This window comes from Apium graveolens, chromosome 7, assembly GCF_009905375.1.
Source record: "Apium graveolens cultivar Ventura chromosome 7, ASM990537v1, whole genome shotgun sequence".
NCBI classification, from domain to species: Eukaryota; Viridiplantae; Streptophyta; class Magnoliopsida; order Apiales; family Apiaceae; genus Apium; species Apium graveolens.
In genome coordinates, this window is record NC_133653.1 from 271,484,093 (window position 1) to 271,510,877 (window position 26,785).

General features: G+C 33.4%; 3 protein-coding genes across 3 annotated transcripts; 1 reads left to right on the plus strand and 2 right to left on the minus strand.

Annotated features, from left to right (window-relative positions):
- Nucleotides 1–1,864: 1,864 nt before the first annotated feature.
- Nucleotides 1,865–14,209, plus strand: LOC141672305 (putative serine/threonine-protein kinase SIS8). Its single transcript, XM_074478873.1, has 13 exons — nt 1,865–2,941; nt 4,721–5,158; nt 6,395–6,498; nt 7,037–8,301; nt 9,126–9,166; nt 9,677–9,745; nt 10,715–10,815; nt 11,229–11,307; nt 11,414–11,512; nt 11,587–11,655; nt 13,270–13,319; nt 13,433–13,609; nt 13,771–14,209. Exons 1-13 carry the CDS (start codon nt 2,453–2,455, stop codon nt 13,886–13,888), a joined length of 3,099 nt encoding a protein of 1,032 aa, XP_074334974.1. The 5' UTR covers nt 1,865–2,452; the 3' UTR covers nt 13,889–14,209.
- Nucleotides 14,210–15,320: 1,111 nt separating this feature from the next.
- On the minus strand, nt 15,321–15,641 carry LOC141674974 (calcium-binding allergen Ole e 8-like). The gene has a single exon (XM_074481677.1). It carries the CDS (start codon nt 15,639–15,641, stop codon nt 15,321–15,323), a length of 321 nt encoding a protein of 106 aa, XP_074337778.1.
- A 2,462-nt stretch (nt 15,642–18,103) lies between these two features.
- On the minus strand, nt 18,104–20,334 carry LOC141670418 (thaumatin-like protein). The gene is made up of 3 exons (XM_074476249.1): nt 20,130–20,334; nt 18,938–19,365; nt 18,104–18,614 (listed from the first exon to the last, which is right to left on the minus strand). The coding sequence occupies exons 1-3, from the start codon at nt 20,191–20,193 to the stop codon at nt 18,375–18,377; spliced, it is 732 nt and encodes a 243-aa protein (XP_074332350.1). The 5' UTR covers nt 20,194–20,334; the 3' UTR covers nt 18,104–18,374.
- Nucleotides 20,335–26,785: the final 6,451 nt, after the last annotated feature.

A 26,785-nucleotide genomic window follows, 5' to 3' on the forward strand; every position in this document is an offset into this window, starting at 1 on the left:
TATGATGACCGATAATGAAAACCTCATTTCCATTAAATGGATAAATTATTACTCCGTCCGTCCCATTTTGTTCTTCCTCTTTTGACTTTCAGTACTGTTCACGGTAAGCGATTGATTACTAATTTACGTCTAATCTATAATATCAAACATAGTCATGAGTGATCTTGTTGGATTCGTATTTATCAATAATTTAATACAGTGAAATTTTTATATTTAATACTAATACGAATTTAAAGATATTAACAATCAAAAGTGTGTATTGACAAACGTGTCCAACACAAATAGGAAACGTTTTTACGGACGAAGGGAGTACCTGTTTAAGTCTTGATATTCCATATCATTCTCATTCTTAGAATTTTAATACACAATTCAATCCTTCTCCCACCCAGCTCTTTCTCGTACTAATGCCAAGTCATTATCGTTAAAGTACACTTGTATATTGATTTACAGCCGCTAGAATGTTTATATTTTCGCCGATTTTACCAATATTTTTCGCTTTTTAATTCATCATCAAATTTGACGTATATCGAATGAGAGGTGTAACGCACACTCAAACGAGGAGCTTTAATTGTAACTACATTTCTTGATATCGTGCGTAATCTTTTTTGTCCGTCGAAATATTAAAAATATAATTATCAATTATAAAATAATAAAAATATCATAGTTTAGCTCTAACTTAAATAAATAGAATGGATAAATTAAAAATTTTTTTTTTTATCGCTCAATTATTTATTTCCTCACAACTTACGTTTTAATTTTTTTAATCACTAACTTCAATTTTGTATTAAATTATAACGTATTCTGTTGAGTTCAACTTTTTTCCTTATAAACACGGCCAGAAAACGAAGAACATGTTGCTTGAATAGAGATTTTTAAAGATAACGTATTTTGTTGGATAGCAGATTTTTAAAGGGACAAATAGTTGATTTATAAAAAAACGATTTTTGCAAATAAATTTAACATTTTTATGTCAGTATTACTGTAAAACATATTTTAAAATTAAACACAGTTAATCGCGAACTTCAATTTTGAAAAATATTCTCTTGTTTGATATTTATTTATCAAATACATATTATTAAGATATGATATATTTAACCAAAAAATTTCAAAAATATTTTATCATCAAAACATAATTAAAACATTTCAAGGGTCGTTTAGTTCAAAATATGGTATCGGGTTGGAATTAGGAATCAGGTTAAAGTGGTATGAGAATCAGGAATAATATCTGATATCATGTGTTAGCTTAAGTGCTGGAATGAATATTTTTAATTTAAAATATGTTAAGTTAATAAATTTTATTTTAATATATTTTTGATTCACTGATTTGTTTTAATTTTAAACATTTATATTTAATTGCTCAAATAGAAATTAAAATAATAGAATTAAATATTTTTTCATACCCAAACATCATATTTGGAGTTGTAATCGGCCTAACACCGAAACCCATATCTAATTTCAGAATTTGACGAAGCAAATTAACCCGAGTGGAATCGAATGGTGCATGCTGATGTTACTCACTCGTTCCTAGGAACTCCCTCCTAATTCCTAAATCAATACAGCTCACAGTGATTTTCATGTCAACTTATTACCCACCACATTTGGAGTTTGCAAATTCCATTTATTACCAATTAATTTGAGAAACAAGATATGTGTATATTACTAGACAGAGAGATTAATATTCAAAGAGAGATAGAGAGAGATTAATATCCTGAGAGAGACAGAGAGAGAGATTTATATCCAGAGAGAGAGAGAGACCAAGTTGGGTTTGTTTGCCACCAAATTGTTAACTTTTACTGTGACTTTTGAAAATCCATATGCCTCAAAAACTCCAAGTGGGTCATATTCATTTTATCTCTCTGTAGATTAAGGTCCTACATTTACAATCCCACTTGCTTCACTTGCCTAGTAGTCTTTGCACCCCCCTTTCTTTATTTCTCTACACTCTTTCCCCCAAATGACCACTCTTTTTTCTTTATTATTCAATTTCAATTACAATTTCTTTATGTTTATTCTCCCCCATCCTCTACACCAACATCAATTTATATCTCTTTAGCCCATCCCAATTATCTTTTCTTGATTATTTCTGCTTATCTGTCATTGTAATTACAATTAACTTGTTGTTGTATATTGTTGTTTTTATATGTTCTTGGCATTTTTAGCATAAAGATTCAATCTTTCTTGTAAAAAAGTGGTAAAGTTGTAATCTTTGCATCTGGGTATTTTCTTTTTGTGTAGATTTTGATGGGTTTTGATTGAAATTGTTTGTTATGAGTTCTTGATTTTGATGTGTGTATTTATGGTTTCTTGGTGTTGACCTAAGTTGTGTTTTAAGGTTAGTTTGAGGTTTGGTGTTGTTGTGTTTGTGATTAGTCCTATGAAAGTTCATGCATGGTTTAAGACAGTGGAAGAGAGTTTTATGGTCTTAAGACTGATGTAGTTTAGGTAATATATTATGAAGAATCTTCTAAAGAAACTTCACATCATGTCGAATCAATCTGAAAATTTAGAAGGTTCTACTTCATCGAAAACCAATAAGTTTAGGGATGTTTCGATACCTGATAGTGGTTTGCAGGCTCAGTCTAATTTGAATTCTGAGCATAAAGATAAGCCCTTTTCGAGTATTTCTGGGTGGTTGAATTCGGTGACCAATAAACGTAGTTCTAGTCCTACTCCACCCTCATCTTCGAATGTGACTAGAAGGGAGAGAATTGAGCAGTCTGATTCTGCGAATGGTAGTGCTCAGGATGTTGTGAGGCGTGAAACGGAGTCTAGTAACTTAAGGAATCCTGATACTGATGAGGAGTATCAGATACAAATGGCTTTAGAGTTGAGTGCAAGGGAGGATCCAGAAGCAGTCCAGATTGAAGCAGTTAAGCAGATTAGTTTGGGCTCTTTTCCACCGGATAATACCCCTGCGGAAGTTACTGCATATAGATATTGGGTATGTATTTATCATTTTCCAGTTGATCATCATTATTATTTTTTGTCTGCAGAAATTCAGAATGTGATTATATATCTTCATATGCAAACATCTTGGGTAACAAAAATTTAGTTTTTGCATTTATTCGGCACCATTTGAGCAGTGAAAAACAAGAATTTATATTTCACATATTCTGCCTAGTACTTGACCAACATTATATTTGATCAAGTTCATATGCACATTCATTCGCCTGCCCGGGTAACATAATGAAGGGTAGCCAGTAGCCACGAATGAAGATATTTAGACTCTAGTAGAAATATCTTCATAAAAATTAATTGAGTTACAATTGGCCTACATTATAATTTTGGAGTTAATATGCAAATTTAAAGGGCTGCCTAGGTAGCATAATGAAAGGTAACCACCAATAGAGAGATTTAGGCTTTGGTCAAAATATTCATTGCAAAATCATTAGGTTTTCGAAATATTATCTTCTGCATGAAATTTCACTACAGCTTTTACCCAAAATAAATGCTGATCTACTCTACAATACACCCAGTAAATAAGAATACTGAATAGGGATCCCAAGATAACAATATACATAAATAGATTAAGATACGCCACTTTGATACTGTTGGCAATATGTTTGATGGCTATTGATTTTTATGTTGATACAATGTGAATTAAACTGACTGTACGTTTAATCAAATTATTTTATGGTGTGCACCTTGTTAGATAAGTCGGTGATCATTTTATAAGCTTTCTATTTGTATAGCATACAGTATACATTGGTTTTCCAGTGAACTATGTGGTGTATTCTTTGCACCCCAGTCCGTGCCCTTGCTTCAGAAGTTTTAAGAATCTACTTTTTCATTCATCATCCTTTGTTGCTAAAAGGCGTTGAATAAAGATTTGGCCTTCTTAGAGATTCTGCTTTAAGGAATACTCCATTGCTGCAATTTTTTATATTTTTGAAATTTGTATGCCTATAAATAATAATCACCTTGCTACTAAATAACCAGAAAAAGTAAGTATGTCTGCTCCATCCAGGATAATTGCCCATATTATTCGTTTCATGCTAGTTTTTAGGTGTACATTGTATTGCACATAATTTGGAGAAGCATCATGATTCTTACAGCATCTAATAACATCGTTTCTAGTCTACTGGAGCCTTGTTTCCATAGTGCCAAGCTGCAAAACAAATGCGTAAAAAGACCCTATACATGACAAGTTGACAGTTCTTTTCTAAGGGGTTACATCACATTTGGTGACTTTAAAATACCAATTGAGCTCCTGCTGAAGCCATTACTCCTTTAATTATTCTCACTACTTGTAAAGCTAGAAAATTCAATCTGATTTTGAGGTCAGTGTAACATATATTTTCCTATTGGTAATTAATATGATTTCATGGAAATTGTAAATACAGGTTTTACAGTATTTACTAATTACTACTAAATTGTTGATACTAGAACCATAATGAGAAGAAAAATAGAAACATTGCGGGTTTCTCATTTTTTTGCTCAGCTAGCACCTTATAACTTTTTCTCATTGTGGTTTTCTTTTGTGTGTGTTTTAAATTTCTACATTTTCGTTTTACTTGCAATGATTTATTGTTATTTTTTTCATAGTTCGTGGTACTACTTTCCATGATTGTAATTTAGTAGAATATGCTTTACCAAGTAACTTTTTAACTGTTGCTTTCTTTTATTTTTTTATGCTTGCATTATTTATCTCTCGTCTATTTTCTTCAATCAAGTAATTTACCTTTTATTTAGCATACTTGAATTATCTCATGCTTTACAGAATTACAATTCTCTAAGCTATGATGACAAGATTCTGGATGGTTTCTATGATGTATATGGTATCTTGGTCGAGTCCACTTCTTCGAAGATGCCTTCTCTTGTTGATCTTCAACGAACGCCGGTGTCAGATAACATCACCTGGGAAGCCGTTTTAATTAATAAGGCTTCCGATTCTAAGCTGTTGCGACTTGAACAGAAGGCCTTGGAAATAGCTGTCAAGTCGAGGTCAGAATGTCTTGATTCTGATGGTGCTGATTTAGTGCAGAAGCTTGCTGTTTTAGTTTCGGATCACATGGGGGGGCCAGTTGGTGATCCTGAAAAAATGTTGATGGCATGGAAAAGTCTTAGTTACAAGTTAAAGGAAACTCTCGGGAGCATGGTTTTGCCTCTCGGTTCTTTGACGATAGGCTTGGCACGTCATCGAGCACTGTTGTTTAAGGTAATGCTCATGTTAAAATATATCTTTGGCGGGGCATGATGCTTGCTTTGGTTATTTTTTTTTCTGTAGGTTGCTTTTAAATGTATCTAGTGGTCTTTTTAATGATGTTGGTTATTTAGCATTCAATTCTTTTGAAATTTTGATGATTATCTTTTAATTGGTTTGACGATGTATGCATGATAGGGTTAAGTTTCATTCTATATGCATGTGAATCTATCTCCCCCCACCTATTTTATAGAACACCAAGCACAGTATTTGCAAATTTCAAATCTCAGACAAATTACTCATGAAAACCCTTTTACTGCATCTACTTTTCTTGCATGTCTAAAATACTTTATGTATTGATTATATGCTGACCATTGGGTTGCAAATTTGATCCCTTCAAAGTTTTGACTGTGGCTGGTCACTGCCAATTTGTTACGGACCGACAGTCTGTAAAAGGTTTATGACAAATATCACGGAAACAGGGAATGTTACGAATTTCGTACTCCGATAGACTCATTACACTTCTTACCATGTAATTATAATCCTTCCCGTGTTTGGAAGCTGTTAATTCTTTCTCTTGTCTGTCGGATTTTAAGGTGTCAGATTGAATTTTGAGTTACAGATTTAGATTTTCCGAAATACAAAGTCTCTATCTTGTAAAGTTCTAGTATGCAACACTTGTTTAAAGTTATATTAATGAGCCATTGAATAACTTCTTTTCCACCTGATGGTTATAACGCACCAAGTTGAGCCATGACGCTCGAGAACCTTCAAGAAAACTAGTCGACAAGTCGTTCAGTTTAAACATATTTTTACTAGATTTAATGTATTACATGACTAAATACATCTTTTAAATATTAAATCAAAAGTAATAGATTAATAATTCAAATTATGCGTAGTTATTGGCTTATTGCACAATAACATGCAAAGACCATATATCAAACATATCCAAGCATATAAAAACTTAAGTGATGACGAAAACCAAGCAAAGTCATCTGTCTCAATATCATGTTCATCTCCACATCCTTCTTGTGTATTGTCATTGGTTGGATAGGGAGATGGTACGTCGTAATCATGATCTTCACGGTGTCAAAATGAGCTTCAAGGCCCTCAACGCCTCGGGATTAGCATATGAATATGATTCTTCCTGTGCTCATAAGTTTCTAATTCTTCTATTGTCTGTCTAATATTTTGGGTTTTAGTTTGAAATGTGAGTTAAAAATTGAAAATGTGTTTTGATTTATTTTGCAGGTTTTGGCCGATAGTGTTGGCATACCTTGCCGGTTAATTAAAGGACAGCAATATACTGGTTCCGACGATGTGGCAATGAACTTCGTAAGGATTCATGGTGCAAGGTTATTACAATATAAATGTTTTTTGTTTTCTAATACATGCAATTCTTAATCTAGTTATCTAAAAGTGTTAATGTTTTATATTTGTCGTCACTTATCTTTTAGCACAAGCTTTCACGATGTTTACAGCTTCCAGGTATAGTAATATGGTATTGTAGTGATTGAATAGCTTGGTAAGAAAGTCCGTCACCATATGAAAATCTATCAGTGTTAAAATATTAACCTATCTCTTAAAAAGTGAAGGAAGCCGAGGAAATTGATGTAGGGATGCTGAGTAATATATTAGATTTTGTGGGAATTGACCACTATAGCCGTGTTCGTATTTAGTACCATTAGACTTAATATCACCATCTCCTTAGTGATTTTTTAGGCTTCCATGTAACCGTTGTCCGAGCTTAGATTTTTTAAACTTTTGAGTGGTTAATATTTTTTTGGGAATAGATTTGTTTGACAATGATATTGTTCAAGGAATGCATGTATCTTTGAATTTTGATCTATGTCACTTTTTTTGTACGCTAAAGAAAGGCTGATGTGGATCCAGGGAATACATTGTTGATTTGATGGCCGACCCGGGCACGCTTATTCCATCAGACACAACAGGATCAGATATAGAGTACGAAAGATCTTTCTTCTCTACTCCTTTGGCCGCAGACTCCTCTAGTACAGCTTCGTCAGGTAGTGGTGTTACCAATTCATATGAACAACCATTGGAACGTCAGGTCTCCGAGCTCAGATCCAGATATAATGTCAGTTCTGCAGAAAACAAGCTTGATGAAAGAAGTGAGCTTGTGGCTTCTACAAGTTCAATATTACATAGTAAAGCTGAGGAAGGGTCTAAAGCATTGTCAGCTATCCCTGGAAATTCAGGGAAGGAGATGGTTAGGGAAATACCTCGCAGGTCCAATTATTCTTTTCCGCATGCAAGATCTCCTTCATGGACCGAAGGTGTTAGCTCCCCGGCTGCACACAAGATGAAGGTGAAGGATGTTTCACAATATATGATTGATGCTGCCAAAGAAAATCCACAGTTGGCTCAAAAGCTCCATGATGTGTTACTTGAAAGTGGTGTTGTTGCACCTCCAGATCTTTTTACTGAAATATACCAGGAGCAGGTAGATATGGAAAAGGCAGAACAGAATATTCCGTCTGAAAAAGACAAAAGGATTAGAACAAATGACGACACTTTGAGAAACAAGGGTAAGCCTGATAATGTTTGGCCCCGCTTTTTACCTCCTCTGCCATCTCAAGGTGCACTTGCCAAACGAGGTCATTCTGGACAATCAGAGGATCCGTCTGGTGTCAAGGAAGTCGGGGAGAGAGTTTCCTTGCAATCTGATGTAGCTCCCAGGAAACATGTTAAAAATGTTCCTGTTGCAGCAGCGGCGGCGGCAGCAGCTGTTGTAGCATCTTCAATGGTAGTTGCTGCAGCAAGGACAACTGCTGATAATAATTCAGAACTTCCGGTAGCAGCTGCAGCCACTGCTACAGCGGCAGCTATGGTGGCAACTACAGTAGCTGTTGGCAACCAGCTAGAGAATGTTGATGATCATTCACCAAGTGCAGCTACTCCCTTCTTTAACCCATTGGGCTGTGCAAGAAATGATGGAGATGCAGATGCTACTATTCATGAGCCTCGGGGCAGTGGTAACCAATTGCCTGATGCTGCAAGGGGAAATCCAGAAGGTGAGAGAACATCAGATAGGTCTGCCGGTAATGATAGCACAAGGTCTGACACCTCACTTGAAGATGTGTCAGACTGCGAGATCCCGTGGGAGGATATCACAATTGGCGAGCGTATTGGACTTGGTATAAACAAGCACATTTTACTGTTATCTAAATTTTAATTCCAGTACATATATTTTGATATCATTGCAGCTTTTAGCGAACAGTCGGTGGATGCATCCATGTTTCTCCAGTAAAAATTTTGCCAGTGAATTTTAGTTTAAAGGTTAATAAATAATAGTAATAGATACATGAAATGTTATAAAGTAAATCTTAACGTTCAAGCAAAGCTTCTACAATATTCTTCTTCCCGTCTCTCCTCGGTCTGGATGAATAAACTTTCAGATAGTTGATGTCACGAGCTCCGCCATCTTAGACTATATATATTTCAATCTTTTTTGAATAATAATTTGTTGACTCATGTTAGGAGCGAAAGTGTGACACATTTAAATTTATGAAAGCTTGGGACTAGTATTTGTATTTTTGTATGTGTACAAATGGCCAAAAGCATTCATACTTTGCCAGCATTTGTTTATCTGGTCAATGTTCATATTGATGAATTAAGTATACATCACAATGAAATTGTAATTGATGAAAAGAAATTGCAATTCCACAATGCACTTCTATATATAGTGACTGGGCTTAACTGTACGTGTGAGGAAACTTATGGAAATTTTGATTTCCTGAGTAAATATTAAGACCAAGTGGTATTCCTATGGACTTCATATATTCATCCTTTAATAAAGGTTTATCCTAGAGCTATCAGGTCTACTATTATTTTCTATGCAAAAAAGGTGATGATGTAGAGGAATTATAGTCGTGAACACTTGTGGACCTGCTAGGCTAAATCCCAACCTCCCTGCCATTTGGTGTAGATTTATTTGGTAATAATTTTGTGATTGCTGCAGGATCATACGGGGAGGTATATCGTGGTGACTGGCATGGAACTGTAAGTTCTTGTATCTCTATTTTCTAGAAATGCAGAATTTGACTTGTTATGTTTTGATAGTCCCTGTTTGCAACTTTGGTTTCCTTCTGAAAATTCTTATTCTATTTATATATGTTCAAATTCAAAGTATTAAATGAGAGTATATGTTCATGGCTTTTGTAGTTGTTAATTGTATGAAATTGTTAGGTACTCTTAGCATTCATTTATTTTCCCTTTGTAAATTCTACTGTCACATTGGCCCAGTAATGTAATGTTACTTATGTAGTACTAAAAATACATTTAGAAGTATGCTTTAAGTTATAACTAGCCATGAATGTATGTGAATTCCAATTATCTCTTCTAAATGAATTTTTAAAAATGAAAAAAAATGTAAGCCAGTATGTTATCTGGAGGAAGTATTTATTTCGTATCTCTGTCTAAAAATGCATATTAAGGTTCATTGTGATTGTTATCCGGCGTGCTGCTTTTCTTGCATGTTAGGGGTTGAGACCTTTTATATTCTAATTCCAGGAAGTTGCTGTCAAGAAGTTCCTAGACCAAGAACTAACCGGTGAATCCCTTGAAGAGTTTAAAACTGAGGTACAATTCCCTCTTCTCTGGTATACATACAAACCATTTTCTGATTGAGAGCCTAATAGATTCAGTGGACTACATCAGAATATAAACATCAACCTAGGAGCCCTTCCGTGGTAACTATGACAGTATCTTAAATGAAAAGCTTAGTAGTCAAGGAGTTGGTTTATTTTCTGTTGTGCATGCATGCCATATTAACTAAGTGCTAAGGTAAGCCTCTTAAATTTCCCTTCAAGTAGTGTCTTGTAAATTGTAACCTTTAGCTAAGATCGAAATATGAGACTTCATAAATTCTATGTTGCAAATTGCCTGTTGAACTTGGTGCATTCTGACTAGATCTTGTGTTCCCAAACATTGGATTGGGAAACACAGAATTAGTGTTGGACATGCCAGTATGCCACAAATCCAGTAAAATGTCGCGGGAAAAGGAACTACTCAATTTAGTGATAGGATGAAGATTAAGAAAAATCTTGATCTTGTTCGAAATCCTTATGTAAAGTTCATGTGGATGCCTACTATAAAGAAGCTTTGCTTGATGAAGCTTAAACAGTTGCATGTATTGTTAAAACTCTGTTTTCAGTTAAAACATAGAATTATGTATAATGGGATCTATATCCAGATATCATACACTTTTCAACCGTGTCTTACTATTGGAACATGATTTTTTTTGAAACGGTTCTCTTTATAAATTGTGTGGTAGACTGTTGACACTTGTGACTTTCCCGTGGTTCTTTACCAAATCAGTTTTACTGTTAATGTATAGCAACCATCTTAATAATTGCCCAAGTGTCACTGACTGTTTTGTGGGCACCATGCCTTGACACCGTGACTGTCTATCTCAACCACAGGCATTATCTAGAACTCCATTTTCACTACCTTTTAGTTTGTTGAGTACATACTGTTTCCCATTTTGTTATTTATGTCAATACTGCTTTAAAATCATAGGAAATTCATGTTTTCTCTTTTGCTTGAAAGGTCTGGATCATGAAAAGAGTTAGACATCCCAATGTTGTTCTCTTTATGGGAGCTGTAACTCGCCCACCAAATCTGTCAATTGTAACAGAATTCCTTCCTAGGTATGTTGAATGACATAGTTTCTTCTTATCATGTTATTGAAGATCTTAAATTAATATGAACTGTATTGTGTTTTGAAAATTATTGTCGTCTTTAATTTTATCTAATAATGCCTACTCATGCTCTAATATGAGAGGATCATTTTGAACATACAAATAACTATGGTAAGATGTAACAAGCATAAATAGGGATATCTTACCCACTCAAGTAACTGCGATTACATTACTACAATTATGAAGATCATGACAGATATTTTGACATAGTATAACCCAGTTCACTAACAATCATTACAATTTGCATAAACGGTTCCATCACTTTTATGTTTCCGTTATGTAATTAGTATATACAATTTGCAAAACATTGACTTTTATATACATCTTTGCTAAGAAATTCTAAACCACTATTTGATCTGCAGAGGTAGTTTGTATAGATTAATTCACCGGCCCAACAATCAATTGGATGTCCGTAGACGTTTGAGGATGGCCCTCGATGCTGTATGTGCTCATTTCTTTTCCAACCTAATTTGAATACAATTTTGCAGCTTCTGTTAACTTGTAAAATCAATTAATCACCTCTAACCGCATTGAGTAAAACTTTCAGGCAAGGGGCATGAATTATTTGCACAATTGTTCACCAGTTATTGTTCATCGTGATTTGAAGTCCCCAAATCTTCTTGTGGATAAGAACTGGGTTGTGAAGGTGAATTTCTTATCTGCTAAGTGTAATTTGTTCTACAGTTCCTTATAATAAGCACGTCCAATTGCACCTGTCAGGTATGCGATTTTGGGTTGTCAAGAATGAAGCACAGCACATTTCTTTCCTCGAGGTCAACTGCAGGGACGGTAAGCCGTGTTTGCCATTTTGTTCTATAACTTTCTTCTTATTTCTGCAGCTAAATGCATGCCTTTTATCCCTGATTTTAGATGTATCCTGTTGTATAGCAACATTTGAGATAGAAACAAGTAGAATGTAGCCAATATAGGTAAGAAGCGAGATGAAGGTCTGCCTAAATAGCTTAGACTAATATATGAAATGCTATAAGCTAAAGTTATACTTTGCAGCGTGTACAGTGGGGCAAATGAATATGTTTTCTAGAGAGATTAAACACATAAAAAACTAGGAACATAGTGAATATAGAAGCGCGAAAAATAATTTGTAATTTTTGTTTGAGAGTAAAGATGGTTCATTCAGTTCGTATTTTAATATCAACGTATCATCGACCATAACCATTTGCACTTGTATCTTTGTGAAAGACAGCCTCGAAAGATAACTTCTGTGTTCATGGGTTTAAAATTTTCAAAGGTGGTATCAGAAAGTTGGATAAATGGGAAGGTTTTCTTTTAATTATTATTATTTTGTTAGAGTTTATTACCATCACGCATAGATTTAGTTTCATTAGTTCTACTTATTATATGATCTATAATAGTAATATAGCTTCAGATGACTTGTCTAGAAAAATTGGTTTCAGGTGTAGGTAAGAGGAAATATGTCTATTTGTACTTGATTCTGTGTGTTAGACATCGTCACAATCGAATTTATTTCTTCAAGTGTTGACTTGTTTTAAGGCAGCATATAAGAAAATCGGGCAGAAGTGTAGAAAAAATATTTTATTATCTTTGTTCATTGTTGCTGCACTTATTATTAGTTGGCTAACAATTGTTTTCCTCAAACATGAACTTGGAGCATATGCTACAGTCTGTAGTTTACTTACTGTTGCAATAGCGAAGTTCTAAACTAGTAGTATGAAACTGAGAGAGGAGAGACTAAAGTTAATGCAGATTCTTGACCTCATGATGTTTAAAGGGTCCGAGTTACTATGCAATTAGGTTCAATGATGACAAATAAGGGTTAATTATTTATCTTTTATTATTAAATTCATGTGGGGTTCATTGATGATTTCACACAAGTTGATTACAATTTGGATCTGTTTATAATGATAATTTTAAATTGCAGGTAATTTGGTCATTAATGTGAGGAACTACTGATTACCTCATTTTTAGGTTATTATACCATTGTAGAACTGTAACGTATAATGAAAATTTTTAATACCAAAAATGGAATTTGGGTTGAGAAATGCTTGGAGGGATAATTGGTTGTTAGCCCATAATTTGAATCTTTTAGAAAATGTATTGCAATTGAAAATTAGGGAGTTTATATGGGAGTTTATATGGGCGCTTATAGAGAACAGGTGCATGTTTTAGCTAGTACTCCAGTAATTAGCTAGTGTGAAATTTTAGCTAAGGGCCTGCATATTTGTCCCAGTTTAAATGATTAAAAACAGTTTTTGATGGAAGTACCTTCGTGTGGTTGACAAAATCTTTTAATTATTGAGACTAGGAGCACCTCAAAATGATTTTGTTTAGATGACATGATGTATAGGAGTAGAAGTATAAATACATTGATTCCTTGTTCAAAACTTTTTCATTGCCCTTAATAGTCCTCCGTGGTATTTGTAGGCTGAGTGGATGGCTCCAGAGGTACTCAGAAATGAGCCGTCAGATGAGAAGTATGGTCTCCACTCCTTTAATATCTTGTATTGTACTAGTAACTGCATATAAAGCCGGAATTGGTATGTAAAAGTTTTATATACTTTAATCCTTTGACTTCAAACCTCCGCAGGTGCGATGTTTATAGCTATGGTGTAATATTATGGGAACTCTGTACCTTACAACAACCATGGGGAGGAATGAACCCTATGCAAGTTGTTGGAGCTGTTGGATTTCAACATCGGCGTCTTGAGATTCCAGATGACATAGATCCGGCTGTTGCAGATATCATTTGCAAATGCTGGCAAACGTAAGTTAAACGTTCTTTCTGGTTAAAATGCTTGCTGAACTGGTATTATAGGTTATGAACATCTCAAAATATTTTTGACACGTGTTTAAAATATTTATAGCATAATGTTCTGCATGAGTTGGTAAAATATAGGTCTGTAATTTATCTTATTAACATTGCAGTGATCCAAAGTTACGGCCGTCATTTTCTGAAATTATGGCTGCATTGAAGCCACTACAAAAGCCTATATCTAATTCACAAGTGCCGAGACCGCCTTCATCATCAAGCAGTGGACAGTAGAAAGGTCAGCCATGAAGTATCTAATTGTCAACGAAGAGCGAGGGAAAAACAACAAAGCAAGCTGGACGATGACCCATTGGAATGCCTTGCAATAGAGGCAAGCATGGGAATGCCAGGAATTAATGTAAGAAACCGAACTGTTATATGATCGTCGCATTGGACCCGTTAACTTCAGATTTTACATGATTGTGATTCTTTCTGCCATTCATTTCCCCTCTAATGTTGTCTTCTTGGTTTGGTAATGGCATATTGGCATTGCCATTAAAGTTATTATCATGTAAAGCATGTTCGATTTGTTGTAATAATGTCTTTTTGGTTCTCTGTCTTCGTTTAAGCTGGTAAATTATTCAAAATTTGAAGTTGTAAATATCGTGCCGCTTGATAAAAACTCGTTATCAAAGTCTATAATATATTCAACTCAGTATGATAAGAAAACGAGTTCGTATGTAATATATTTTTGAGGTTTTTTCAAAAATATGATTTTTTTTGAATATTTTTTTTTGCAAAATACGGTTTTTTTTAATATTAATTTGCAAAAATATGATTTTTCAATTTTTTTTGAAAAAATACGAGTTTGTAACCCATCGTAATCAGATGTAATGTCAAATGCAATCCGATGCAATCTCAATTGCAACAAAAAAAAATTACTACTTGTACTTTTTCAGAAAAGTAATATATGTGGCTGCTTTTAATTGCAAATTGTATATTTACAATTTTTTTAAAAAAATGGTAAAACAGCCAACAAACTTAGAAAAATTGATATTTTTGTTAATTTTCTATATTTTTTTGCACAAGCTTATAAAGTTCAACTTATTCATATCAATATATTTTAATTCAATTACAAAGCTTCGTCCGAGAAACTTATCAAATTCGACTTGATAATAAAAGAAAATTTGAACTGAATTTCGCTAAAACTCATTCAAATCAATTCTTTTAAGTTAAGTCTCAATCGTTAGGTAACAAGACCATTCAACAATTGTATCCAAGTTTAATAAAAACTCGATTCGAATCAAGTTTTTTCGTATATCATGAAAGTTAAGTCTCAATCGTTAGGTAAAATAACAATTCATTAGTTATAACTAACTCTAAATCATTAGGTACAAACATTACATGAAGTAGACCAAATTGCATACCAATAAACTTGTACAAATAACAAAAACCACATATCTATCATCAAAATCGACCATTATTATCAACAAAAATCCCCAATTCGAATTAATTACCGCCAATTTTTAAAAAATTATTACTCGATATTAGTTAATAACTATCACTAGCTTTAAAAAAACGGACGAAATACTATTATTCCACGTCCCAGCTATCAAGTAACGGAGGGGGCGTTACACGAAATATTATCATTATTCGATATTAACTAAAAATTTAGCCACTAATTTCTACAATCGGACGACAAAATATTATCGTTTTGCGACAAGTATTAAGGAACGGAGGGAGTATTAACGCTTGAATTATTCCGACTCATCATAGTCTTAAACTCTTCAAAATTCACAAATCCATCTCCATCTTCATCAACACTTTCGATCATCCTCACACAATCCTTCTCCGTAACATTCTCTCCGATTCTCGACAAGATCTCTCCCAATTCCGAGCTCGAAATAAGTCCGTTCTTGTTTATATCGTACAATTCGAACGCCTCTCTCAATTCTCCCTCGACATTGTCGGATCCGGCCGATAAGAAGCCGGCGAATTCGTCGAGGCTGATGAAACCGTCGCGATCGGCGTCGATTTCGGTCATCATGGCGGCGATTTCGGCGGGAGAGGTGGAGGAGTTGAGAGTGAGGATGACGGCGGATAGTTCGGCGGCGGAGATTTTGCCGTCGGAGTTGGCGTCGAATTTGTGGAAGACGCGTGTGATGTCGGCGAGGTCGTGGAGGTGGAGAGAGGAGGAGAGTGTGGAGGTTTTTGAGGTGTCTGTAATGCTTGCCATTGAGAGAAAGAGATTGAGAGTGAGAGAGAGAGAGAGATGGGAGAGATTGAGAGAGAGAGATGTGGGAGAGAGAGGGAGAGAGAGAGAGAGAGGTGGGAGAGAGAGAGAGAGATGGGAGAGATTTGTATGGGAGAGATTTGTGTGGGGGTTGAAATTGGGAGCGAGATTTTATAGATTATTTATAGAAGAGAGAGGTAACTGGTAAGGGTTGCAACTTGCAAGTGGTTGTTACAGTTGAAACAATAAAATTATTGATTCATGATTGATTGCTACTACTATTCAAATTTAATTTTTTTATAATTTTATGCAATTGTTTTTAATTTTAAGGAAGGTCCGGAATCCTAATTATTTGACAAATATTTAAAAATTGGAAGTAGCTAAATTAAATTATGTTATATATAAATTAAGATATTTCTGAAATTATATTATTTCAGAAGTATATAATTTGTTTATGTCAGTTAAAATGATATTACTAGTCTACTAATACCTCTATTATAGAAATCGACCGATTTTTTAAAAATCGCCGATAAATCGCTCAAAAATCGGTCGAAAATATTTGTCCGATTTGACCGATTTCCTAAAATTCGCCGATAAACCATTCGATTTTTTAAAAATCATCCGATAAATCGTAAATCGGTACCTCAACCGAATAGTTCCGATTTCTGAAATATGTAACACCGACTAGTACTAATAATATACGTGTAACCTTTACCGCGTAGCGAGCCGCGTTTGATTATTTAATGGATTCAAATAGAATACTCAACGGTCCACTTTAGACTTAGTTGGGCTTCTAGACTGGTTTTGTTTTTGATCCGGTCCAGTGACTTCTTTATCAATCTTTTTAGCAGCCGAAATGTATGTCAAACATTTTGTCTACAACATTTGACAGAAATCAATAGTGCTTTGCCTCTCTTCTGCGTCGGTTGACGTATTTAAATTTCTGTAATTGACCATTGTATAAAATTTGCGGCAAATACTTTTCTCACATTACTTAGAGCGTCTTATATAATTATTTGATTGATGAATCATGGACGTTTTCTCGTTACGACATAACCGGTCCAATAAGTGTTAATAACTTAAGGGGTCATAAGTGATTAATAGAGATTAATTTTTTTTGAAAGGTTTCACGTGAACAGGCGTGGCTCCAGGAATTTCCGTTTAGGAGATTATTAGATAAATTTTAAGTAAATACATTTATATTTTTGAATTTTAAGAGAGCACTTTCATATATTTTTAAAATAATTATTGGTGAAAAACGTAAAATTTGATTTTATGGGAGGTTACATGTTCACCGGTGCCCTTTACTAGAAAATAGTTGGATGGATCAAGTTTTAAAATTTAGAGCGTATTATATAATTATTTAATTGGTGAATTACGGACGTTTTGTTGTTACGACATAACCGGTCTAACAAATGTTGATGATTTAAGGGTCCATAAGTGATTAATAGAGATTAATTTTTTCTTGAAAGGTTTCACGTAAACAGGAGTGCCTCCATGAATTTCCGTTCAGGGGAACACTTGACAAATTTTAAGTAATTGAGAGAGTACTTTCATATATTTTTAAAAAAAGTGAAAAACATAAATAAAAAAAATAAAAAATTGGGATACGTGTTTCCAGTGACCTTTACTGGATACTCCCCTGCAAATAAATAGTTGGATGTATCAAGTTTTACAATTTAAAGTGAGTAAAGATTGTTGCTATTATGAAAGTAGGCTTGGTCAATACTCAAAACTTAATTTAAGAGTATAAAATTTAACCCCTTACCACATTTTCTAGTCTATGAAACTGAGAACTTGAACTGCATTGCACAGTTCAATTGCCACTTCTCTTGCAGATACAAGTGTATCTACAGCAAAGATTACCCTCTCCTAATTGCTGTATAAGAAAATTACAATGCAAACTTTTGATCACCAAGCATTCTCTCCAAACACTTGCATTAACTCCAGGAGTGTTTCTGGCCTTCAAAAGTTTAGACTCTTGACAAAGATCCTACAGCATTACCTTACAAGACAAGCCTACAATGACCGCAAGTATACAACTGAGATAGTCGGATCCCTTCTTGTGACAGACAGATACGCCCTCGTAAAACTACCACTGTTTTACGAGGACCATATAAGAGCATTCTCAGAAACAAAGCTCGGAAAATGTACAAGTGATCTCAGATTCCCCAATGTGTTTTCCATATATTTTGTTTCCGGTTAAGGTCAAATATAAGACCTAACACCGGATGGACCAGACATGAGAAGATATAGAAGCTAGCAGAGATAATAAGTTGCAGTAGAAAAACAGGCTGGCCTGTAGTTTTTAAACATTGAATTCCTTCTCAAAGTACAACAGAGCATTCATTCTTCAGCCAGAAAACATGCATCATAATGCTAATTGCTAAATTAATCCACTAAAACGTGCACCATCCAATACTAATAACTGGTACAATTACAAACAATACCAGTAGTTCTGGTTCATAACCAGATTCAAATTTAATAAAAGTGTGTCCTCAAAGTAAAGCAATACTCAAAATATATAAGTAGACGGAACTGAGTAGGCTAATGGTGAGGGCAGAATGTGAGGAAATAACTTCCACCAGTGCAAGTAGCAATACTGGTAGGATCATCATAAGCATAAGAGTAAGCCCGTGGACATGCTGTCTTGAAGATCCTTGAGTAAGCTGTCGGCTTGCACGATTGTGGACTCCCAAAGCTGCCTGTGCAACAGTACCTTGGTGAGTTGAAGGCAAAGCAAGCACTTTTGCACGCCACCACTTGGCGTTTGTCATGAGACCGAACCTATAACATACACAAATTTATGTTAGTGCCCGTAGTAGCATATCCATTGTCATTCTAAAGCACCACAAATTTTTTCATAAATTTCAATAGCATTTGTTGACTATCAATATACTCGAAGAGCTAAAATTTACAATGTATATGTCAATTGTCAAGGATATATACAAGTGCATTGTAATTTAGCAGATACTCCTAATCTCTTGGTAACGATAGGCTGAGCTTCCAAGTTTTAATAACACGATGCTGTGAGTATTGAATATTTAAAATCACTTTAGATGTGCAAATGACCATCACCTAAAAGAATGTATGTGTTTGATATATCTTACCTGAAGTCCAACAGGGCACATCATATTGAGATCGCTAACACATCCAGCATAGGTACATTTACCCGAGCCCTTATAAGGTGTAATAGAAATGGCCAAGTTGTAGCCATCAACAAGGCTCACATCATAGAAATCCTGTTCAGCCCCCAGCGTAATCTCAGCAAGTGTCGCTGGAGGTGTGCCACCAATGCCATTACAGAAAAGGGCTCCACCGCAGTCACCAGTGGCGCATTTTCCACGACCATGAGCATCAAAAGCACAACCATGCCTGCCCCATATACGGCCAGACCACGCTGGAGGAAGCTGCAGAGTATAAGTCTTTCTCGGAAGGAGTTTGAATCCGCCTCGCGCCAAGATTGGCTTGCCTGCACCAGGCTGAATTCCAGGCCACACTGGGTGGCTGCACTTGTTGTACAGAGTTATTGATGTTGCTGAATCAAATCAACAAACACATCTTAACTTCATTACACAAAACAAAAATATAAATTAACACTAAACCAAGATTTAAATCAATCTATTTGCCAAGTAAAATTAGGGGATAAAGATAATCAAGTACAAGTAATAAAACACAATTTCAAGAAAATAAACCACTAACATTTTAAAAGCAATTATAAGAACTTTTCTAAGTTAAACACTCACACACCCGTATCTATATTTCGAACTCTCGACATCCCGTAAACCAAGAGGCAAGTACTAGTGATTTAAAATAGCCAAACTATAATATAATTTTACATAAATTGGAGGGAGCACGGTTCTTTACGGAAAAAATCTTTACTACTACCGAGCAAGATATACCGGGTATGTTTCTTCTCTAAGGAAGTACTAAAACACAACTAAAAAATGTAGCATTTTCACATTCTTGGTAGAAAAATTAGGCTAAAGTTGACATTTTTGGGACAACAATATGTGATAAAGCAGAACTAAAAGATTGTTTTTTTTAAAAAAAATTTTTATTACATCTTTGGGAAGATAATGCCAAGAACCCTAAAGATTTTACACTATAAGTAGTACTAAACACAACCCAGAAAAAATATTTCATATTTTGTGGTAAAAATCAAATTTTTAGGTGAAAAAGTTGTTAGGGTGAAAGATTTTACAAGATTTTAATGTGCATTTATGTGTGTGTGAGTGTGTGTGTGAACATGTGTAAATGTAAAAAGATGGTAGATTTAAAAGAAGGCTTTAGAGAGATTACCTGAAATGTGGAGAGCAAAGAGGGAGAGAAAAAGGAGAGAGGAGAGAGATCTGAAGAGCAGCATTGCTTTCTTGTTTGTTGAAGATGAGAAAGATCTTGATTCTTGATAGTGTGTGTGTGTTTTGTGTGTGTTTTTGGACAGTGTTTTGGAAAAGTGAGTGAGGGTTATAGTGTCAGTGTGTTTTGTTGGAATGGTAAATCTTGTTTTTTGTTGGAGAGAGTGTGATTTGTGTGAGTGAAGTTTGTGAAATTTGAGTGGGGCCAGGGTGAATTTTTGGGTGAAAAGGAGTTGGGATGTTGGAAAATGAAAATTGTATTTGGAGTACATTTTGACCTCTCATGGGGTTTTTTAAGAAATATAGTTACGGATTTCGAAAATCGGAAGTATTAGGTTAAGCTACTGATTTATAATTTATCGGATGATTTTTAAAAAATTGAATAATTTATCGGTGATTTATCGGGAATCGGTAAAATCATACAAATATTTTTTACCGGTTTTCGAGAGATTTATCAGTGATTTTTGAAAAATAGACCGATTTTAAGAACCACGGTAAGAAATAGTTAAATATTTTTAAGATTTTGAAAATTTTAATTTTAATATGAAATATAATATACAATAATTAATTTTAAATCAATTAAGCATCATCAACATAAAATTATAACACAAAAACACAAAACATGGTCGGCGTGAAATTTGCGATTTCGATCGTTCTCGATCGAAATCAGTTTCGATCGAAATCGGTTTATGAAATCGTAGTCAATATAAAACATATATTATTACATATATACTCATTAAAATAAAAAATGTTATATTTATTTTTACAAAAGGATGACTATAGTTTGCTCTAAAAGAATTGCTTGTGTTTATTTCTGAAATTTGTTACAGTTGAACAATTCACGATCTTATTTTATTCAATTTCAATAAAAAAATTAAAGTGAAGAAACAAATTTAGGGGAATTATTAATAGCGGGAAAGGAAAAAGCACAAAGCTGCACAAAACTCGAGGAGTGTCAGAGGGTTGAGTGGGAAATAGTTGTCTGCACTCGCCACCCAATCACCGAATGGTTACGGTTGAAAACGAATCCGAGTAATCCAGATTCGAACCGGATCCGCTCGTTAAAAATCGAATTTAAAAATTGAATTTTACTTATTTTGGTATAAAATTTAAATGAATTCGAGTTAGGACTCGGTATTTGAATACATTTCGAGCCGAATATTCTCATGTCATTATTCGTTCGAATTTTGACTCGAATCGAATATGAATATTAGTTATCGAACTTGAACCGAATATGATCAGAGAATTTTTTAAAAAAAATCGAATTCGAACCGAATATAACCAAGTAGTTAAAATTTCGAATAAAATCTCGCCGCTTTTATATTCAAAAATGTCCGGGTCAATTTCACTCGTAACTATGATTTAAAAACAAATTTAAAAGAAGGTTAGGGGCATGTGTACTTAATTTTGATGTTAAAATTTGAATACGAGAAATTATTCAAATTATAAATTAATTTGATTTATGCCTAAATTTTATTTGAAAACAGATCTAAGATCAATAAGAATTTGTAAGAAAACAAGTTGTATCTAACCCTAATGATTTTGTACTTGTAGTACCAAAACTCACATGTTGCAAGGGAATCCATGACTTGCTGCACTTTCTTACTCCCTCCGTTTCCAATGCATATTTTTAATTGTTAATATTTTTAATTTTATATTAATATTAAATATAAAAATTTTATTGTATTAAAGTACTCATAAATACGAATCCAACAAAATCACTAATGACTATGTTTGATCTTATAGATTAGACATAAATTAATAGTCAATCGTTTACAACATTACGAAAAGTCAAAACGAGAAGATGATTTTGGGACGGAAAGAGTATTTTTCTTACTACTACTTCTCTCTCTCTCTCTTATAATTGAGTTATTATTGTTACTCTTTTCACTTCTACCGTCTTATTAGGAAATTAAAAGAAATATAGATTAATAATAAAAATAAGAAAATGTGAGTTAAATTTATTATAATATTTTATTATTTTAAAACACTTTTAGAATGTAAATAAATGGGAGGTACGCATTAAAAAAAACTGTAAAAAAATGAGGAGACATAGTAAGTATCTTTTTTTTCTAAAATGTTTTTGATTTAATTTTTTGAAATCTCATTTGGTATTACTTTTTAAAATAATATATATTTTAATATTTTTTGTATAGGTAAACCTTCATAAATTAATATTTTTGAAACTAGAAATAAATATTAATTAATTAAAATATTATTTAATCAAAAAAATTAATAATTTATTAATTTATCGATACAAAATGAATTTATGGGACAAATCAATTTCAAAAGAAAACAAGTTGCATTAGCATCTTATTTTAAAAGTAAACCTCCAAATATGTGGGACTTATTTAATAAAAAATTATTATCTTATAAATCTTTCGAATTATTATTATTTTTTTATTTTAAAAAACCCGCAACTGCTAGTCTAATACCATTCGGGTGCACACTAAGCTCACGCAAATAGTCGTGAACCAAGGTGAACCGCATTTAAGCGACTGCTCAGGTGGCATAATCACAAATTCTCCTCTGATTCGAACATGTGACCAATAGGATATTTATCCTCTATTTAACCAATTGAGTTAATTATTACGGGCGAATTATTAATTTATATTAAAAGGTCCGAGATTGAATCTTAAAAAATTATTATTTCATCAAGATTATTAATTTATCGAGATTTATCTGTAAATCACACTGATTTATCCCCCTTGTTAAAGCAATTTTGGATTATATAATAAAAATAATGTGTTAGAAATTCTGCGTGCAACCATACGAATTTCATGGCGATAAAAAATTAATTTTTTCCGAATACCTAATATGGAAAAAAACTAAAATTTCATGCCTACAAAAGTGTGCATAAGAATATTGATTTTCCAAGAAAACACCAAAAATGTCGGATTAAAAGATTCTCTGTCGGAATATCTGTCTTAGTCCACATATGGAGGAAATTACACTACTTGGGAAAAGTTTTTGACTAGTCCACGGCCCAAGGCCCAGACGGCCCATTATCAAAGGTCTTTAACTTTCAAGTACCTGCAGATCCAACAACAAATGCATTACAGCTCAGGCCCATGCCAATTCCATTTTTCTCTTTGAATCAGTTGTGTAAAAACGAGTTAATATGAATTATTGGAATCAAAATACTAACTTGAAATGATGCCTAAAAAAGAAAAAAAAAGAGTATTTCAAATAATTTTAAAATGAAACCTAAATGAAGATATAATATTTCTTTTTAACTTGTATTAAACTCTAAATGCCCAATTTAAGTTGGAGAAATACTAAAGTCCTCAAAACGGTTCCCAAAACCGTTCCCGAATGCTTAGTTGTCATTATTTTATTGGTTATTTCATAAGAACTGTTATGGGCGCCTCATGCATAGATATGAGTCCACAAATAAAAACACGCCACGTGTTATTGGGAAAAGATTTTGGGATTAATTTCGGATTACGTCGCATTGCTATTTAAGTTGTACAAATTAACAATTTTCACCATCTTCATTGAAATCCTTCTCATTTCACTAGCTCATATGTCAAATACTCATGGGAGTAAATATAAAAAAAGAATATTGTATAACAAATTGAACGATTTGTTTAACGGAACTGGTCCAAGTCATGTTTACAGGTTTCGAAATCGGAACTAACTAGTTGAGTTACCGATATGTGATTTTTTGACAATTTTTAAAAAATTAAATAACTTATCATGATTTATCAAATCGATCAGATATCTTTAACCGATTTATCAACGGTTTTTGAAAAAAAAAATGTTCAATTACCATATAATATTTTGACTCAGTTGATTAAAAAGTGGATAACTATCATTTTGGTCACATGTTCGAATCCCATGGGAGAAAAATTTATAATTATGCCTCCCGAGTCAGAGCATAGAACATGTCGCTTAAATACAGTTTAACTTGGTTCACGTAATTTGCAGGAGACCATAGGATTTACCCAATACGCATTTCAAGGATAGCGGCTGCGGTCAGTTACCATAAAAAAAATTGAAGATGACTGACTATTTTGATGCAGGACTGTTTGAAACCATAAAAAAGGAGGGGGTAAACTAAATGTACAATAAATAAGATGACAAACAGCATTAAATTAAAGAAGATGCAGGACCCTAGATGTTTGACAGTGGCTACTGCATATATTGTTTTAGGGTTCATGTGTCATTCCCATCCTATTTGTCTACATGAAAGACAAACCTAACAAATTATTAATTTACTCCTATATATATCATCACCTCATAATGCATGCCCCTTCTTTGACAACACACAAAATTCTGTGTGTATACCTGTATGTAATTTTAGCTTAAATAAATGACTTTAGCTGTATCAGAAAAGTGTTAAATATCAAAGTGGTCACTCAACTGAATGTCATATATTAGTTTAATTATTAAACTTAACGGGATATCATTTAAATCACTAAAGTTATAATAAAATATCAAACGGATACCTCAAAATATGTGTTCGAGAATTAAAAATTATTTTATGGAGTTCTATATATTTTTCTTAAATTCCGTTACAACCAAATGCAAATATATGAATTCTAGTATTTTATATAATATAATAAGATTTTTAAAGAATTATCTACTATTTATGTTTATTTTTGTAATCATTTTCTTTATTTAAATAAAAATAATTAGTGGATAAATTTTTAAAAATCTCACTACATAATCTAAAATACTATAAATTCATCACTTTTCATTTGGTTGTAATAGAATTTAAGAAAAATGTTTAGAACTCCATAAAATAATTTTTAATCCTCGAGCACATATTTTGTGGTATCTGTTTGATGTTTATTATAACTTTAGTGACTCAAATGATACCCAGTTAAGTTTCATGATTAAAGTGATATATAAGTTTCAGTTAAGTAACCACTTTGATATTTAACCCTATCAGAAAATGACTTGTTTACATGCATGAACACCATCCGAAACCCGAAACCGGAAATCAACAGCCTGGATGAACGGGAAGCGGTGCAAATTATAAATGTACTATTTTTTGCCATTTAGATGCAGCTAAAAACAATAATTCTATGAGAGTAGATAAGTTGATGGATTTTTCTTTTGGCGTCCAAAACAAGGTTTTAAAACTATAAATAGCCAGGGGTACTGGGAATATTCTTTTTCTAAAACCTAGCTAATCTTGGGCATGTAAAAGTAAAAATTATTAAAAGATTTGCTTTATTTACCAAAACAATATAAGGAGTGGCATTTGATTGAAAAGACAGAAGATCCTGCATAGAGATTCAAGACAATTGAATTCGATTCAGTGTTTCTGTACTGGGCTAGGTATGGATCCGTGCAATCACAGTGAAATTTTGACAATTTTTCCAAGGTCTTCTTATTCACTTGTTCCAAGGTTAAAAAAGGCTAGAAATGGAACAACTGAGCTTTCCATATCTCATCAAATCTCTCTCTCTCTCTCTCTCTCTCTCTCTCTCTCCCCCCCCCCCCCTCTCCCCTCCTCTCCCCTCCCTCTCATCTCTCTGAGACCTGTTTAACATTATACTACTGTATAGGGTTGTGTGTGTATGTATCTATGTATATGCTATAGCTACTATCTATGACTATGTTGGACCAGGTGAGACCTGTCAATATAAGAGTGAGAAATAATTAATCTCATGCACAGATATAAAAAGATATAAAAGAGCTAGAAATTATTATTTTCTTTAATTAAAATTACTCATCCTACCAACCTTACCTTTGACAAGACTCGAATTATTGACATTCGGTCAAACGAGTGAAGAAGATATCGCTACAACACTATAAAGGGAGCGAGACAAATAATGCTACAGTTTTTAACATACTTGAAGGCAGTGAGGCCTGGGAAAATATTTAGGAACCTAGGTATTATATGCATGTATGTATAATTCTAGAGACAATACATATATAACATATCATTAGTATATACTCCCTCTATCCATATTACGTTTCCTATTTTGACTTTTTATACTGTTCACGGTAAGCGATTGATTACTAATTTACGTTTAATTTATAAGATCAAATATAGTCATGAGTGATTTTGTTAGATTCGTATTTATAAGTACTTTAATACAATAAAGTTTTTATATTTAATACTAATACGAAATTAAAAATATTAACAATCAAAAGTGTGCATTGACAAACGTGTTCAACACAAATAGGAAACGTTTTTAGGGACGGAGGAAGTATTGTTTTCGTGCATTACATGCACCAAGAAATTATACTTCACAAGATTAGACACTACCCAGCTTTATACTACTCATTTCTCAATTATTAACATGGTGAATTTATTCTCTTGAACTTCCGTATGACATTTTTTATTTTTTCGGGAAGTCTATTGAATCCGTCAAACCATAAATTCAGACCGGATCACAACGATCCGAACAAATGAAGAACCAGAACCATTAAACAGTACTCCCGCCGTCCCTCCAGTTCTTTATAATAGGAGACTGGGAGATCGAGATTCCTGTAAAATTTGGTTACCTAAATAATTTTAAATATATTTTTTTAAATAAAAATATAATATTTAAATTTTTATACAGAAAAAAAATTAAAAATAAATTATAAAATTATATTTTATAATAACTTTAAAATGTGTGCCAAACATAAGAAAAAATA

What these genes read in the sequence shown, in the direction of transcription:
- LOC141672305 (XM_074478873.1), top strand. Translation starts at nt 2,453, where the DNA reads ATGAAGAATCTTCTAAAGAAACTTCACATCATGTCGAATCAATCTGAA. An exon ending in TTGAAGAGTTTAAAACTGAG is followed by an intron (nt 9,746 to 10,714) that starts GTACAATTCCCT and finishes TTTGCTTGAAAG; the next exon opens with GTCTGGATCATGAAAAGAGT. An exon ending in CGAGGTCAACTGCAGGGACG is followed by an intron (nt 11,656 to 13,269) that starts GTAAGCCGTGTT and finishes TGGTATTTGTAG; the next exon opens with GCTGAGTGGATGGCTCCAGA.
- LOC141670418 (XM_074476249.1), bottom strand. Translation starts at nt 20,193, where the DNA reads ATGCTGCTCTTCAGATCTCTCTCCTCTCTCCTTTTTCTCTCCCTCTTT. An exon ending in CTTTGCTCTCCACATTTCAG is followed by an intron (nt 19,366 to 20,129) that starts GTAATCTCTCTA and finishes GATTTGATTCAG; the next exon opens with CAACATCAATAACTCTGTAC. An exon ending in TGTGCCCTGTTGGACTTCAG is followed by an intron (nt 18,615 to 18,937) that starts GTAAGATATATC and finishes TGTATGTTATAG; the next exon opens with GTTCGGTCTCATGACAAACG.
- LOC141674974 (XM_074481677.1), bottom strand. Translation starts at nt 15,641, where the DNA reads ATGATGACCGAAATCGACGCCGATCGCGACGGTTTCATCAGCCTCGAC.